The sequence below is a fragment of the Martes martes genome (assembly GCF_963455335.1).
Source record: "Martes martes genome assembly, chromosome: 7".
Lineage (NCBI taxonomy): Eukaryota > Metazoa > Chordata > Mammalia > Carnivora > Mustelidae > Martes > Martes martes.
In genome coordinates this window covers 92,325,072-92,341,752 of record NC_137894.1, presented here as the reverse complement: position 1 = coordinate 92,341,752, position 16,681 = coordinate 92,325,072, and the positions used below count along the sequence as shown (strand labels likewise).

Sequence of the window (16,681 nt, the reverse complement as noted above, 5' to 3'; positions counted from 1 at the left end):
TTCATCTTCTATATCCAGTGGTCATATTTTCCTGATTATTTCTATTTGATTTGTAACCAACCTTATCACCCTAGCTTCTCTTTTCCTTAATGAAAACAATCTCCCATTAGTTCCATGTAGCTTATAAGCATGAGTTCAAATTTCTGAGCCTAGTACACAAGGGTTCTCCATACCCAAATTTTTTCTCAACCATCTAAAATGAATCATGTCGGGGCGCCTGGGTGGCTCAGTGGGTTAAAGCCTCTGCCTTCGGCTCAGGTCATGATCCCAGGGTCCTGGGATCGAGCCCCGCATCGGGCTCTCTGCTCAGCAGGGAGCCTGCTTCCTCCTATCTCTCTGCCTGCCTCTCCGCCTACTTGTGATCTCTCTCTCTCTCTGTCAAATAAATAAATAAAATCTTTAAAAAAAAATAAAATGAATCATGTCTTCACACAGCTTCTAGAATATCCCAAGCCCATTCCTAATGTAAACCTCTGCTCTCCTCACAACTCACCTCTAACTGCTTGTATCATATACATCCTCAAAAGATGCATTATAATTATCTCTTCAGTGCCTTTTCTAACTGATATGGCCCATGACGATGACCATGTCCTTTAAACTACCATAATATTTACTTTCTATAACACTTACCTAGACAAACATCTTTCTGTTGCTCTGGCCAAAAAACCTGAGAGCACTCTTTACTTCTCTCTCTCACACATTCCATACCCAATCCATCAGCAGATCATATCAACTCTACCTATGACATATGGTCAGTATCTAACTGCTTTCACTACATTCACTGCTAGCCTGGTTAAACCTCCACCAACTCTACCCTGTTTTCATCCTTGCCCTCCTTAAGTCTATTTATTTATTTTTTAAAGATAGATTTATTTATTTGAGGGAGATTGGGGGGGCAGGAAAGGCAGAGGAAGAGGGAGAGAATCTCAAGCAGACTCCCTCTGAGCATGGACCCAGACCTGGGACTGGGTATCACCACAGTGAGGTTCATGACCTGAGCCAAAATCAAGAGTTGGACACTTGACTGACTGAGCCACCCGGGTGCCCTTGCTTAGCTCTATTTCAAATGTAACATCCAAAACATGACTAGAAAACATAAGGCAACATATGTTACCTCTTTTCTCAAAATGTTCCTCACTCAGGGTAAAAGCCAGAGTTCATTCAATAGTCCACTAGACCTTATAAATAAGCACCCTTATTACCTCTTTAATTTCATTTTCTACTTCTCTACCCCTTACCGATTTCATTCCAGACTAACTAGCCTCTTTGATCTTTCTAAAACATGTTCTGCATTCTGTACTATTCCCTCTTCCTGTAATTATTTTTCTTCTCTCTTGATACTTGTGTGGTTTGCTTCAAATATTCTCTTTCTGAATGTGGCCTTCTTTCACCATATTATTTAAAATAGCACTTTCTCCATTTTCGCTTCTTTGCTTTATTTTTCTCCATAGCATTTATCACCATCTAACCTACTATGCTTTGCATTTATTTAATGTCTGCTTTGCTCCAATTAGAATGCAAGATTTATTACGAAGAAAGTTTTCCCTCTTTTGTTGACTGCCATATCCCCAGTTCCTAGTAAAATATCTGACACATAGGAGACACTCAATAAATATGGATTGTTGATTAAGTAAATACTGCCTGACATTAGTACTTAAAGGGTTTCAGTGAGAAACCCTCCCAGAATCTTAGGAGACAATTATGTCAAAGTGTCCATTCTTATTAGATTTTTTTTTTTTTTTTGAGATATAGAGAGAGAGAGTGTGTGAGCAGGCACAAACAACATAGCGCTTGATCTCATGACCCTGAAATCACGACCTGAGCCAAAATTAAGAGTTGGACACTCAATGGACTAAGGCACCCAGGTGTCGCATTCCTATCAGATCTTTAACAAATACTTACTGAATCTGAATTGTCTACTAGATTATAAATTCTTTGAGCTCTTTTTTTTTTTTAAGATTTTTTTTTTTTTTAAGATTTTATTTATTTATTTGACAGACAGAGATCACAAGTAGGCAGAGAGGCAGGCAGAGAGAGGGGAAGGGAAGCAGGCTCCCTGCCAAGCAGAGAGCCCGATGCGGGGCTCAATCCCAGGACTCTGAGATCATGACCTGAGCCGAAGGCAGAGGCTTTAACCCACTGAGCAACCCAGGCGCCCCAAATTCTTTGAGCTCTTAAAGAAATTATTAACTTTAGAGAAACCTTTAAGATAGTTTCAACATGTCCATTACCTGGACCTTTTACTTACCAGCAGCACATACAGGAAGAGAATCTGGGTTATAATCTCGACTATTCTGAAATAAGTTTCTTGACACTCTTTTTCTGCTAAAACATAAATCATCATTTACTGGCATTCCTTGAGAGGGCTTTAATTTTGGAGATGGGATGAAATCATATGCTGAAAACTATAAGAAGAGAATAAAAAATTATCAAATATCTGTTACATCTTCTTGGTAACAAATATGACAGAATAATTTAGACTCAATTATGAAATTCAGATTAAAAATACTAAATTTATCAAATATACAATGATACAAATAAACATCCAAATATCGTTTGGTACACTAACAGTATTTTTCATTCCATGATAGCAATGCTAAATTTTTGTCTCTTTCTTATTATTTTACCCCAAACCTTTTCGAACCTTACCTTCCTAAAGTACAAATCTGGCAGCTGGGAAGTAAAGAATGTAAATGACAGAAAGAATTAAAAGACAACTTGAATACAGCAAAGAACATTTCTGATTTAGGAGTGTAGACTGTCACACTATGCCGTCCTTGAGTATTACACAGTAAATGCCAACTGAAGGTCACTGAACCAGTAAGCACTCCACTCTTCTAGTCTTACTGTGACAAATTTACTATCCGTATTCTGTAGCCCAAATAAAAATGGTAACCTATGTCACAGTTCCCTTAGGAGGTTTTCTTAGGATAGATTTTTTAGTTGAAACCAAGTGCCCGATACTTTACATATGTCTAGTACTTTATAGTATCCAATTTTTTTGTTCACATTCCCCTTTTGATCCTTAAGGTACAAAAGTGCTATAGGACAGAATTCTGAAGTTAAAGAACAATCATAGTTAAAGAACTAAATGAGAGCATGATTCAAGTGTTCAGAATTCTTTTTTTTCTTTTCTTTTTTTTAAAAGATTTTTATTTATTTATTGACAGAGAGAGAGAGAGAGGTACCACAAGTAGGCAGAGAGGCAGGCAGAGAGGGAGAAGCAGGCTTCCTGATGAGCAGAGAGCCTGACGCGGGCCTCAATCCCAAGACCCTGAGATCATGACCTGAGCCAAAGGCAGAGGTTTAACTCACTGAGCCACCCAGGCGCCCCCAAGTGTTCAGAATACTTTCCCAATGACGACCTCAATTGTTCTGGATCACTTCACATTCAATATGGCTATAGCATATTTTAAAAACTGAGAGAACAGTGGTGCCTGGCTGGCTCAGTCAAAAGAGCATGTGACTCTTGATCCTGGGGGTGCGAGTTCGAGCTGCATGTTGGGTATAGAAATTATTTAAAAATAAATAAATAAATAAATATGTAAACTTAAAAACTAAAAAAAAAAAAAAAGATGAATGAACAGAAATTATATTTACTGCCTTTATATTTATTTGAAGCTTACAGACACAATCAAATCTAGACATGTAGTTAGCTATAAGCCTTCTCAGTATGCTTCTTTGCAAACTTTGCCAAATATCAAATAACAATGAAAAGCAATAAAATTAAAGATATGTCTATTTGAAAACTTCTTTGCTACTTGACTATTACAAGACTATGAACTACCAAATCCTCGGATAACCTGTTTTTCCTTAACAAATTTTGTGAAAAACGAGTTAACGTCTTCAAAAATTAACCCAGAAAATACCAAAGAAAAATAAATAATGCCTGAAATGAAAAAAACCTGACTTCACTTTCTCAGAGTACAGTATTATAATTTCTATGACTGATTATACAGTAGTTTATATTAAATGGGATAAAAATGAAACCAATTACAGTCAACTTTTGATTAGACACATTAAGACATACTAACCCAGTTAAAATAGTGAGTAATCCAGAAATAATCCTACAGTAGGGAATACATTTTTTTTTCTTTAGGTGGGCTCCATATGCCCAGCAAGGAGCCCAACACAGGGCCTGAACTCCTGACTCTGAGATCAAGACCTCAGCTGAGATGGAGAGTCAAACACTTAACAGACTGAGCCACCCAGGTGTCCCTGGGATACATTTTATATTAGGTTTACTCCGTCATTAATTTCTCCTTAGAGAACAGAACATTAGTGTGTATGCCAGATAATACAACAACTAGTGGTGATGGCAGGGATGGGGATATGAATACGGGAACAGAGATAGTGATGGAGAATATGTGTGAGTGGGGAATTTTCAAGGATGTAGAAGTCAGTCAGGGATTAATAAGCTTTGCTTCTGAAAATATTTGGGGCTCCTGGGTGGCTCTGCCGGATAAGCACATGACTCCTGATTTCAGCTCAGGTCATGATCCCAGGGTCATGAAATGGAGCCTTGCATTGGGCTCCATGCTGGCCATGGAGCCTGCTTAAGATTCTCTCTCTCCCCCTGCACCTCCCACCCTACTTGCTCACTTGCTCATGCGCTCTCTCTCTCTCTTAAAAAAAAAAAAAAAAAATTTATTTCTGATTACCTAAAGTCTCCTTCTGAAACATCTCTGTGTTTTTCTTTCTTTTTTTTTTTGCACCTTGAAAACTTTATATTTTTTTCCATTTTATTTTATTTTATTTCTTTTCAGTGCTCCAAAATTTATGGATTTATGCACCACACCTAGTGCTCCATGCAATACATGCCCTCCTTAATACCCGCCACCAGGCTTACCAAACACCCCACACCCTCCCCTCCAAAACCCTCAGTTTGTTTCTCAGAGTCCACAGTTTCTCATGATTTGTCTCCCCCTCCAATTTCCCCCATCTCACTTCTCCTCTCCACCTCCCAATGTCCTCCGTGCTATTCCTTATGCTCCACAAGTAAGTGAAACCATATGATACTTGACTCTCTCTGCTTGTCTGCTTGACTTATTCTTTTTTTTTTTAAAGAGAAAGAGAGCACAAGCAGGGGGAGTGGGAGAGGGAGAAGCAGGTTCTCCACTGAGCAAGGAGCTCTATGTGGGGCTCCATCTCAGGACCCCAGAATCACGACCTGAGCCGAAGGCAGAGGCTTAACCATCTGAGCCACCAGGTACCCCATCTTTGTGTTTTTCAAAACACTTGAAGAAAACTTGGTTGTGTTACTAGATACGAAGTTTTATATCTCACTTTTTTACTTAACATTATCATAAAACTACTTCCATGTTGCTAAAACCTCTTATAAATGCTATAAACTTCAATTACAAAAGCAGTAAACTGCTTATTGTAAAAAAAAAAAAAAGCAAAAAATATAGAAGTAAGTAAGATACAAAATTCTTCTTTGGTAACTTTTTCATTAGAATTTTGATGATAAACTCTTTAACAGGTCTTTTTCTATATATAAACATACCTCCAAAAACTATTTTTTTAAAAAAGACTTATCCATTCACTTTAGAGAGAGTACACGTACATACATGTGAGGGAATGGGGACACAGAGGAAGAGGGAGAGAATCTCCAGCAGACTCCCTGCTCAGTGTGGAATCAGACGAGAGGCTCATCTCACAATCCTGAAATCATGACCTGAGCCAAAAATGGAGAGTCGAGGTTTAATCGAGGAAGCCACCCCGCAACTCTCAATAATGTATTCTTAAGAAACAAAAATAGATCCCATAATACTCTGGCACACAGTAAGTGCTCATCATATTGTAGACATCCTTTCACGTAATCCATACATATCTGCTTATTCTTTCTAACGGTTGCCCAGTATTTTGCATTATTGTTGAACTCATAGTTCCCTACTGATAGACATTTTCTATGTCACAACTTCTCAGTATTATAATCTTGTAGTGAACATTGTTATGTACACATCCTTGTACATTTTTAGAGGCTGCATAGTATTCCATTGACTAGACATGCCATTCTCTTATTATGGAACATTTGGTTGCTTTCAAGAAAATTTTTTTTAATGATAAGGAAGAAATTCCAATGACAGAAATGGCGCATATCTGGCTTAAGGTAGCAGTGCTGACTGAAGGGGACCGGCAGACCTTAGAAGTGTTATCACATGTTACACAGCTTAAATACCTTTTTAAAACAACTAAAATGATGGTTTCTTTAATATCCATAGGCTTCCCACACAAGGCAGAATACCCAAACTGAACTTTCTGTAGCTGTCAGCTAACCAGTTTACCCACAAAATATGTAAACGAGACTATTTCTAGTTCTCCCTTTATTTAGCCAATTAGCTGATTCTCTTACATGTAAGAACACAAACGGCATTGCAAATAACAAACTAAGTATTTCTGACTCCTTGATGTTTATTTCTGGAAATTTCACTAATATGCTGCTTTTCTGGGTCCAAAATGAGAATCAAACACACAACCTGCAAGCGTACCTTTTCTGAGACTTGGGCCCATGAGTCCAGTTAACCTTTCCTCATGTAACTGACTGAGCGATATGGCTCTTGCACAGTGAATCTGATTCTTGGTAAAGCCTCTTTCTGGTTCTGACTTTAATTGGACACATGGACAATAGCTTCCACACAGATGGCAGCAGTGGTAGAAACGGGTTTTGATTTTATGATCTATTATGTGATTTCTGCTAGATAGCAGGGAGCTAATAGGGAATCTGCAATCTCGATGGGGTGTGCTCTGTTTTAAGTATTTTTTTAAATTAACATATAATGTATTATTTGTTTCAGGGGTACAGGTCTTCGAATCATCAGTCTTGTACAATCAAAGCACTCACCATAGCACATACCTTCCCCAGTGTCCATCACCTAGCCACCGTATCCCTTTACCCCTTCCCCCCCATCCAGCAGCCCTCAGTTTGTTTCCTGAGATTAAGAGTCTCTTATAGTTTGCCTCCCTCTTCAGTCCCCTCTTGTTTCATTTTAAGTATTTTTTATAAAGTCAATCAGATTTTTTTTTAAGATTTTATTTATTAATTTGACAGTCAGAAATCACAAGTAGGCAGAGAAGCAGGCAGAGAGAGAGAGGAGGAAGCAGGCTCCCTGCTGAGCAGAGAGCCCGACATGGGGCTCGATCCCAAGACCCTGGGATCATGACCTGAGCCGAAGGCAGAGGCTTTGACCCGCTGAGCCACCCAGGCGCCCCTCATTTTAAGTATTTTTTAAATTTTTACTATATTTATTTATTTTTAAAGACTATTTGAGAGAGAAAGAGAAAGTGCGTGAGCGAGAGAGTACAAGCAGTGGGAGCAGCAGTGGGAGAAGGAGAAGCAGACTCTCCACTGAGCAGAGAGCCCAATGTGGGACTCGATCCCAGCATGCTGAGATCATGACCGGAGCCGAAGCAGATGCTTAACTGACTGAGCCACCCACGTGCCCCCTGTTTAAGTATTTTTAAATGTACTGATATGAGCTCCTTTACTCTAATAACCAGATCTCTTTTTCCCCATCCAAAACTTGGGGTTTTTTCATGTTTACTTAGAATGGGCCCAATATCTACCTGTTAATATCTACAAAAATCAAATTCCTATAGCAAAGATGAAAGGAAACAAAATCTATAACATTCAATGGATGCAGTGGTCAGCTTTCTTCAATTTCTCTAAATAACTGAGTAACTATAAATTAATATTACTTTAGAACTCTGAGGCTAAAGGACAGTAAAGAAGTTTAATTATAAATTAGACACATTCAGAGAAATAATGATTTCCAAAAGCCAAACAAAACAGTATTTCACAGTTTTCCAAACCTCAAGCAAGTTTAGCTTTTTTAAAAACTAAGAAAATTCAATGCCATTTCTGTATAAGATATGGACATTGGGAAAAAAAGAATGTCTCTCCAAATCCTTGGGAATCACAATTCTTAGTCAATTAGTTATCTACTGCTATAAAATGCATTATCCTGGAGCACAGTAGCTTAAGACAATGAATATTTATTATCTTTTTTCTGTGGATCACAGATTTACAAGTGGCTTAACTGGATGGTTTATGTATCCTGGATGCTACTATCAAGATACTGGCAAAGCTGCTGTCACTAGAAGGTTTGACTGAGAGTGGAGGATCACTAACTTCACTCAGTGGCTACTGTCAGGAGGCCTCAGTTCCTCCCTATCTGGGTCTCTCTAGAGGGCTGCTCATGATCGGGCAGCTGTCTTCCTACAGAGCAAGCAATCCAAGAAAGACAACACCCAAGATGCAAGCTGCAGTGCCTTTTTATGACCTAGTTTCTGAAGTCACACACCATTATTGCTCCCTTATTTGTTAGAATTGAGTCATTAAGCCTACACACATGCAAGTAGAGGAGAACTGGATTGCAACTATTCAGGGAAAGAATCTCAATGAATTTGTGGTAGATATATTTACAACCAACATACTCAACAATGATGAATCTAATGGTAATTAAGTGTTTTTGTTTCTTTAGCTGGTCAACATTAATAGCCTGGCACCTGCTTCTACCTTAAATTTTGCTGCTTTATCATAATTAGATCCTCTAAGTTATTCAGAAGGTAAAAATTTTCCATTTTATGAATATAAAATGTTTTTGAGCAAATGGATTGGTATATCATGTCTATGTGTAGATTGTATTAATCAGAATAAAATCAAATGAAACACTGCTTCAAATGACATAATAAAATCTTTAAAGAGGGTAAGTGCTTATATCGCATTAAATTAAATAAAACGCAAGACTTCTAGGATTTCTTTACTTGTTATGATTTGAAGGGTACTGTTTATTTAAGGCAAACAATGGTCTTGCCACAAGCTGTACATTCAAGGGAAAACATAGACTAGCTGTAAGTTTAATTAATGACCTTGGTTAACCAAGAAAAAAATGTTCTTAAACTTTAAAGTTTTAATATCTGGTATATAATTATATAGAAAAAGTTCATATAAAATCCTTTTAAACATATCACTTTGAAGAAATAAAACTCCAGTTTCAGTGCCCCAGGAACTCAAATTTCCGTAAGTTCCTACACTGGCTTCACAGGTTGGGTATATTAATATAGCTCCTTTAAAAAAAAAAAATCATAGGGGCGTCTGGGTGGCTCAGTGGATTAAAGCCTCTGCCTTCAGCTCAGGTCATGATCCCAGGGTCCTGGGATGGAGCCCCTCATCAGACTCTCTGCTCAGCAGGGAGCCTGCTTCTTCCTCTCTCTCTGCCTGCCTCTCTGGCTACTTGTGATCTCTGTCTGTCAAATAAATAAATAAAATCTTTAAAAAAAATGTAAAATCATAGTTCAATTAAATTTTATAATAGATATCTTTATTAAAAGGGATCAATTCCTATAATGCCTATATTGTATATGATTCTATATCATATAATCCTATAATGATTAATATATAGCTTGTTATAATTTTCAAACCCTTACTTAATCTTAAGATTTTAGACTAATATAAAATTGAATTAATGAAAAATCTTTAGATCCTGAACTTAAAAATAAGAAAAATATGCAAATCAGTGCTCACCAAATATATTTTTAATTTACCCTTGTCTCTTATACATTATTGAATAACCATCAATTAAACAGATTAAAGGATATAGAAATACCTTTGGATGATGTTAAATACATGTTTATTGCCACTTAAATCACTGTAAAAGCATATGAAATATGTACTCAGAGAGAATGAAAGCTAATATTTTGGTTACATGACTTTCAGTTTTTTCTGCATCTCTGAGGAAATAAAGTTGATTTCTTTGAGTAAGGTTGCATTTAATATATACAGCAGACATGGTTCTAGGTTAAAAACTTACAGGGAAATAAAAATATAATACAAGGTAATGGATACATGCTGTCCACTTATCAAGGGCATTGTTATAGCTTTTTTTAAGATGGAAAAAAATATATATATAAATATACATTGTCTTATTTAATATGTTTTTAAGGTTTATTTCTAAAAATTGATTTTAAAATTATTTTTAAGGTTTTAAATAGATCAACTATACAGAACAAATATGCTTTTGGGTTGTTCAGGATTTTGACAAGCATTAAAACTAAGTTTTTTGGGGCACCTGAGTGGCTCAGTCATTAAGCAGCTGCCTTTGGCTTGGGTAATGATCCCAGGGTCCTGGGATTGAGCCCCACATTGGGGTCCCTGCTTCTCCCTCTCCCACTCCCCCTGCTTGTGTTCCTGCTCTCACTGTGTCTCCCTGTCAAATAAATAAAAAATCTCAAAACAAACAAACAAACAAACAAACAAAAAACTATGGTTTTCAGATTTTTTAGACACACTAGTAAAATTTAAAGAAGAAAATCAGGTGCGTCTGACTGGTTCAGTCACTAGAGTGTGTGACACTTGAGATTACTTTAAAAAAAATTAAAAAGGAAAAAAAGAAAAAAGAAAATCAATGACTATTTATGGAAAACAATCTAATATCTGTAATGACATTAGATATGATTTTCAGGGTTATCCATGATTTTGACATGCTTAAACCAAGAGTTTTTCTCTTTCAGATATTCCAATCATATTTTGAAAAGAAATCAAAGACTACTTATTAGAAACAGCTGAACATCCAAGAAAAATCTCAAGTTTTAGGATTAATTCACACCAAATACTTTAGTGCAGCTTAATAATTTTGACCTTAAAAATTGGTCATATTAAGTATTTTATTAATTTTATTTATTTACTGAGAGAGAGAGAGAGAGAGAGCAAGCAAGGTGGGGGGGAGGGAGAGAGAATTTCAAGGAGACTCCTCGCTGAGCTTGGAGCCCAACTCTGGGCTCGATCCCACGACCCTGAAATCATGACCTGAGTTCAAATCAAGAGTCAGACACTTAACTGAGCCACCCAGAAACGCCTGTCATATTTAATATTCTAAATCTTTCCCACATTTTTCAGACCCCTAGCCCTTTATTTTCCATTTTCAGCTTGTCTCTTAGTCTATTAAACTATGGAAGCTTAGTATTATTTGAACCCTTCTTTCAAGATTTGGTTCACAAATCAGAGCATCAGCAACACCTAGGAGCTTATTAGACATGTGGTCTCAGAAGCTGTTCCAAACCAACTGAATGAGAATCTGTATTTTAACAAGATCCTGAGTCAATCATATGCACATTAAAATTTAATAAGCACTGTTCTAGAGCTCATATCTTCCTTTCTTTTGATTTAAAAATAAAACACACCCTCTCTGCTATCTCAGAATTTTTCTGTATCCTAAGTCACCTTCCTTCAGTTCCAGAGGAAGAGACTTCCTCCTCTCAGCTAAGCTCCCTATATACACCTGTGTTCTTGACTCATTCACAGTCCTTATTTAGGAACATTAATTCCTTGCCCCTCTCTCTCTCTTTCAAATACGCTTACAGGGACCAAATCTTACGTATTTTGTATATCTAACATCTATCACAGTACAAGATACAGAGCAGGCATGTTGAATTCATAGGTGGCTCCTTTTTCTGCCTCTCTTTATTTTAAAATAAAACAGAGTAATAGCTCATCCTGCTATATCTTGCATGGTCTTGTCTTTCACTGTCAAACCCTTACATGTTTTCTCACTTAAAAGATATTTACTGATACTAATTGTGGGTACAGCACTATGATTAGTACTGTTGCAAAAAACAAAAACCAAAAGAAACAGTCCCTATCATGCTTACCATCATTGAGAAGAAAGAGGGCATGGCTCACACATGCTAAATAGCAAGAAGAAATGCTAGACAGTGTTTTAAAGAGTAGGCTATAAGCTCGTACTTGGCTTTACATATAGTGGATGATCAAAAAATGTTGAATAAATGTTTACTGCCTGTATTTCCTTATCAACTTACTTCATAAACTTTTAAATTTTGTCTCTATAACATTCTTCTAAAACCACTCTTTTCCATGTCCCAGCGACACTCCAATAACCATATCTTCCATCCTGAAAAAGCTACAGACTTAGTAACTACATACACCCGAAGCCAGTATGCTCCTTATTTTTCCGTCTAGGTTACTGACTACTATAACTCTCACTACATTGTAGAGAAATCTGTTAGGAAAAATATAGCTAATATGGCAGTCAGCTAGTAAACCTGATACTTGACCTCAACAACTCATTAAAAGACTCACAAAAAAAAAAACAAAAAAAGGAGATGCAAAGTTAGAATATCACAGGAACTTGGTTATCAGTGATCTGATTCATCAGGCACAAAAACTATCATCCAAATTGTGGAGACAAGAACAGAATTAAAAAGTCTAAATATTCAAAAGTAAAAGAGCAGTTAAAAGACCATGATATTATATGATATGATACAAAATAGGTATTAAAGATCCTTCTACCGATTATTTGATGTTAAAGGAAAAAATGTTCATGGTAGAGTAAGTGAATAAATGAAAGGAGGGACCTCCATGTATGGAAAAAAGAATCAGGCAGTCAAACACTCAGAGCATACCTCTCTCAGTAGTTAGATTACTGAAAAATCTAAATTTCTTCTTTGTTCTTTTTGATATTTTCCATATTTTCTATAATGAGTTCATACAACTTTTTTACAATCAGAAAATTATTAAAAGGAAATTCAGGAAGGTAAAACTAGGAGAAAAATACCTTCAAGAATTATTTTACAAGTAGCATCCTGACTATATAAGAACAAGTCATGTTTCAGTCTTCCTTCTCCTTTACCTCTCCTGCATTTAATGGTACAGGTGTACTTCTGAAACTTTCTGCTTCACTTCTAAAACGGTTTTTTCTTGGTTTTCTTCCAACACAGGCATCTGTCTCTTTGCCTTGTTTGGTTCTATCTCCTATTGCTATTTCCTAAATGGGACTATATGTCAAGACCATGTTAGCACGCTGTTCTTGCTCTATTAGATGGCCTTTACTGGAGAGCCTATCTCTTCTTAGTCTCAGCAATTACTTCTCAGTACATGACTTCCAAGATCTGTATCTCTAGTTCTTTCTTGTCTCTCAAATAGTATTCTTTAAACTCAACTGGCAAATTCTATCTTCTTCCCCTTGAATTTCATTTCCCCCCAAATTAATTTCCTTGTTCGGGGACTTCCTATGTGTTTTCATGAATCAATTATGCATTGGTCACCTCATTTAAATCTGTTATCCATTTTCCTCTCTCTCTCCTCTAACGCTTGGTCACTAAATGTTTTGTAATATCTCTTACATCCATTATTTTCTTTCTAGTTTAATCCTGAAGCCCTGCTAATCCTCATAAATCTCAACACCTCATACCAACTAGTCCAATAAGTATAATTCTAACTAATCTTCTAAGTCTCCAGTCTCTGGTTTCTCTAAAAAAAAAGAAAAAAAGAAAAAAAAATAGCACCACAACTTATTCCAAGTAAATCATGGGGGAAAAAATCCACAAAAACCAAACAAACAAATAGTCTCAAACAACTGTCAAAATTACAAGCTAAATTCTTTGGTCTCCAATGTAGCCCCTGCTTCCCTCTTGTAAACTTATCTCTTAACACTACACTACAAAAATCATCTTTCTATGCAAACTAGTCTATCTTCAAAATGAGCTCCAGGAGTATGTAATATAACAGTCATGAGTTTTTCTGGAAGCTTTGCTGTTTAATGTCACCAACCAGTGCTATACATGGACAAGACAGAAGTAACAGATTAACAGCAGATTGGAAATGTTAAAGCAGAACTTGGGCAAGAGCCAGCACAAATCAGACCAGGAGCCATGACATTCTGGAAAAATGAACTATGGAGACAGTAAGGTCAGCAGTTGCTGAGAGGGAAGGAAGGAGGGATGAAGAGGCAGAGCACAGATTTCCAGGGCAGTGAACTATTCTGTATGATACTACAACGCTGAATACTGGGCATGGTATATGGGCTTTGGGTGATACTGATAAGTCAACATCCATCAACTGCAATAAATGTACTACTGTGGTGCCAGTCCAGAAGGCTGTGCATGTTGGGGGCGTGGGACTCAGAAAGGATAAGGGAAATCTCTGTACTTTCTCTTCAGTTTTGCTCCGAACATAAAACAGCTCTAAAAAATGTATATTAAAAAATATACATACTTGGGGCATCTTGGTGGCTCAGTTGTTAAGCATCTGCCTTCAGCTCAGGTCATGATCCCAGGGTCCTGCAATCGAGCCCCACATCGGGCTCCCTACTCAGTGGGGAGACTGCTTCTCCCCTTCCCTCTGCCTGCCACTATGCCTACTTGTGTGGTCTCTCTCTCTCTCTCTCCGTCAAATTAGTAAAATCTTTAAAAATATACACACACACACTTAAAGGGCGCCTGGGTGGCTCAGTCGGTTAAGCACCTGCCTTCGGCTTAAGTTGTGATCCTAGGGTCCTAGGCTACTTGCTCAGCAGGGAGTCTGCCTCTCCCTCACCCTCTGCCCCTCCCACTGCTCATGCTCTCTCTCTCAAATAAATAATAAAATCTTAAAAAGAAAAAAAATATATATATATACACACTTCAAAAACAGCGTACTTAAAAACATTTAATCACTGTCCTCAAGATAAATTCCAGTGTAGTTCTTCTACAAAACATTTATGAGTAAGAAAGTAAAACTTAATTTCTGGGATTAAGTTCTATCTTTTAAAAGCAACATATGTCTACACTGGAATTTCAAAAATGCACTTATTTTCAGATTCTTGGTACTTTGGCTAGCACCAGAATCATAATACATTAACATTTTAGATTTGACACAGAATAAGCAGTGTTAAGATCCATGCTTACAGAAAACTATTCACTGCCAGGTAATGTTTACAATACAGGAGAATAACCATATAACTAGATTATGTAAGTATCTAGTATTATCTTCTGTTACCGCCTACCAAACAGTTTCAGCTATGCAGAAACTCACCATTTCTTACTAATTTTCTAAGTCCTTTCATAAGGCAGTCCCTTTTTTTTTTTTTTAAGATTTTATTTATTTATTTAAGAGAGAAAGAAACAGCATGAATGGAAGGGGAGGGCCAGAAGGAGAGAGAAAAGTAGACACCCCCTTGCCTTACCACCCCCCCCCCCACACACACTGCCCCCTCCGCAGGGGCAAGGAACCTGATGTGGGACTCTGACCTGAAGCAGATGCTTAACCGACTCAGCCACCCAGGTGACCCTCCCAGTGAATAAAGATATTCTCTCCCTCTGAAATTCACCAGGATCCACCCACACTTAGCAAAACTCTATTCATCTTTTATCACACTATTTAAATCATAATCACCTAGAAAATAATTAATTTAAGAAGAGTTTGAAAATAAAATTTTGTGGAATAATTCCAAGCAGAAGAAGACCTGCAAAGAAATCTTGCCCTTTAGTAGGTAGTTAGTTGTTATGTTATTGTTGTAGTAATTATTTTTTTGTGAATTAAAGGATACAGCATATGAATATGACTGACACTGGAAACCAGGGTTTTACTGTGGGAGAAGGGAGATATAGATATGGACGAAAGAAAGATGAGGAAAAACCCTGTGGTGCTGGATTTGAATTAGAAGTATCAGAATGATTTAAGGAAAAAAAAAAAAAAAGGTACTCCCTGGTTCATCCACTGAAATCAGGACCAATCCACAATGGTAAACAATAGCAATGAGTACATTTATATAGAGACTTTGGTTTTTAAATTCTACTTTCAACTAAAAAAGCAGTTTTAGTGCTCTTGAAAAAATGGCTGATTTCAGGTCCGGCACAAGAAAGGTACAAGGTAAAGGTAAGCCTGGACATCCTGTATGTTTAAGTTAAGGAAGTCTTCAAAGACTAAAGAGTCACTTCAATGGACTTAAGAGTCAGCCACTGGTCAACTTTGAGCCAATTTTAGCATCAAAAGGAATACTGCTGTATTTAATACAGAACAAAAAAGAATGCCAGATAACAAATATAGAATGTAAGAATAAAAAAATAGGATACCGTTTCTCTGTAGCCCTTGATGTAATAAATGGAATAGGTAAGGATCATTACTGGATGTTAGCAACAGTGGCTGAAAGGCTGTTGGTTATTCATAGGGTCTCAAAGTATCATCCTGCAGACCATGTGCTAATTATAAAGAGGAAGATAAACTTTACAATAGAGTGTCTGGTTATCACTACCTTAACCAAGTAGTAAAATTTAGCTCACCAGTAGCAGGACAACCTGGTATTATATATCTCCTGATGTGATGTCCTGTTAAGTTCACAACATCTCCTATGTTAACATTTTTGCTAAAACTGTTTATCTTGAATGCAATCATAAACAATCAGATAAACTAAGAAATGTAGAAAATTCTACAAAACTACCCCAAATTCTTCAAATAAGTCAATGTCATGAAAGAAACAAATAAGTAGGTATATTGTTCTAGATAAGAGACAAATTAACTACATGAACCTTGATCAGAACCTGGATGATAAAAGTAAAACAAATACTATAAAACGTTTTTTAAGGGGCAATTGGAGAAATTTAAATACAGATTAGATATTAGATATTACTGAATTACTATTGATTTTCTGAGGTGTGTTAATAATGTGATAAAGGAAAATGCCATTCTTAGAAGATATATATGGAAATATTTAGGCATAAAATATCAAGATATCTGCACTTGCTTTCAAATGGTTCAGCAAATATGAAGCACACATGGCAAGATGACATCTGGTAAATATAAATAAAGTAGATGAATATTCATTATACAATTCTTTTAAGTTATTTATAGATTTGCAATTTTCAAAATAAAAAATTTGGGAGAAAATTAGTTCAGATGTCACATCTT

At 36.7% G+C, this 16,681-nt stretch overlaps 1 protein-coding gene across 2 annotated transcripts in view; it reads right to left on the bottom strand.

Moving 5' to 3' along the window:
- The window catches only part of TOGARAM1 (TOG array regulator of axonemal microtubules 1), an 81,977-nt gene that overhangs the window by 62,574 nt on the left and 2,722 nt on the right, over positions 1-16,681 (bottom strand). For both annotated transcript variants that reach the window (XM_080808545.1, XM_080808546.1), the window contains exon 2: positions 2,249-2,405. In XM_080808545.1, the coding sequence (XP_080664671.1) occupies positions 2,249-2,405 (157 nt within the window). The remainder of the gene's footprint in view (positions 1-2,248; positions 2,406-16,681) is intronic.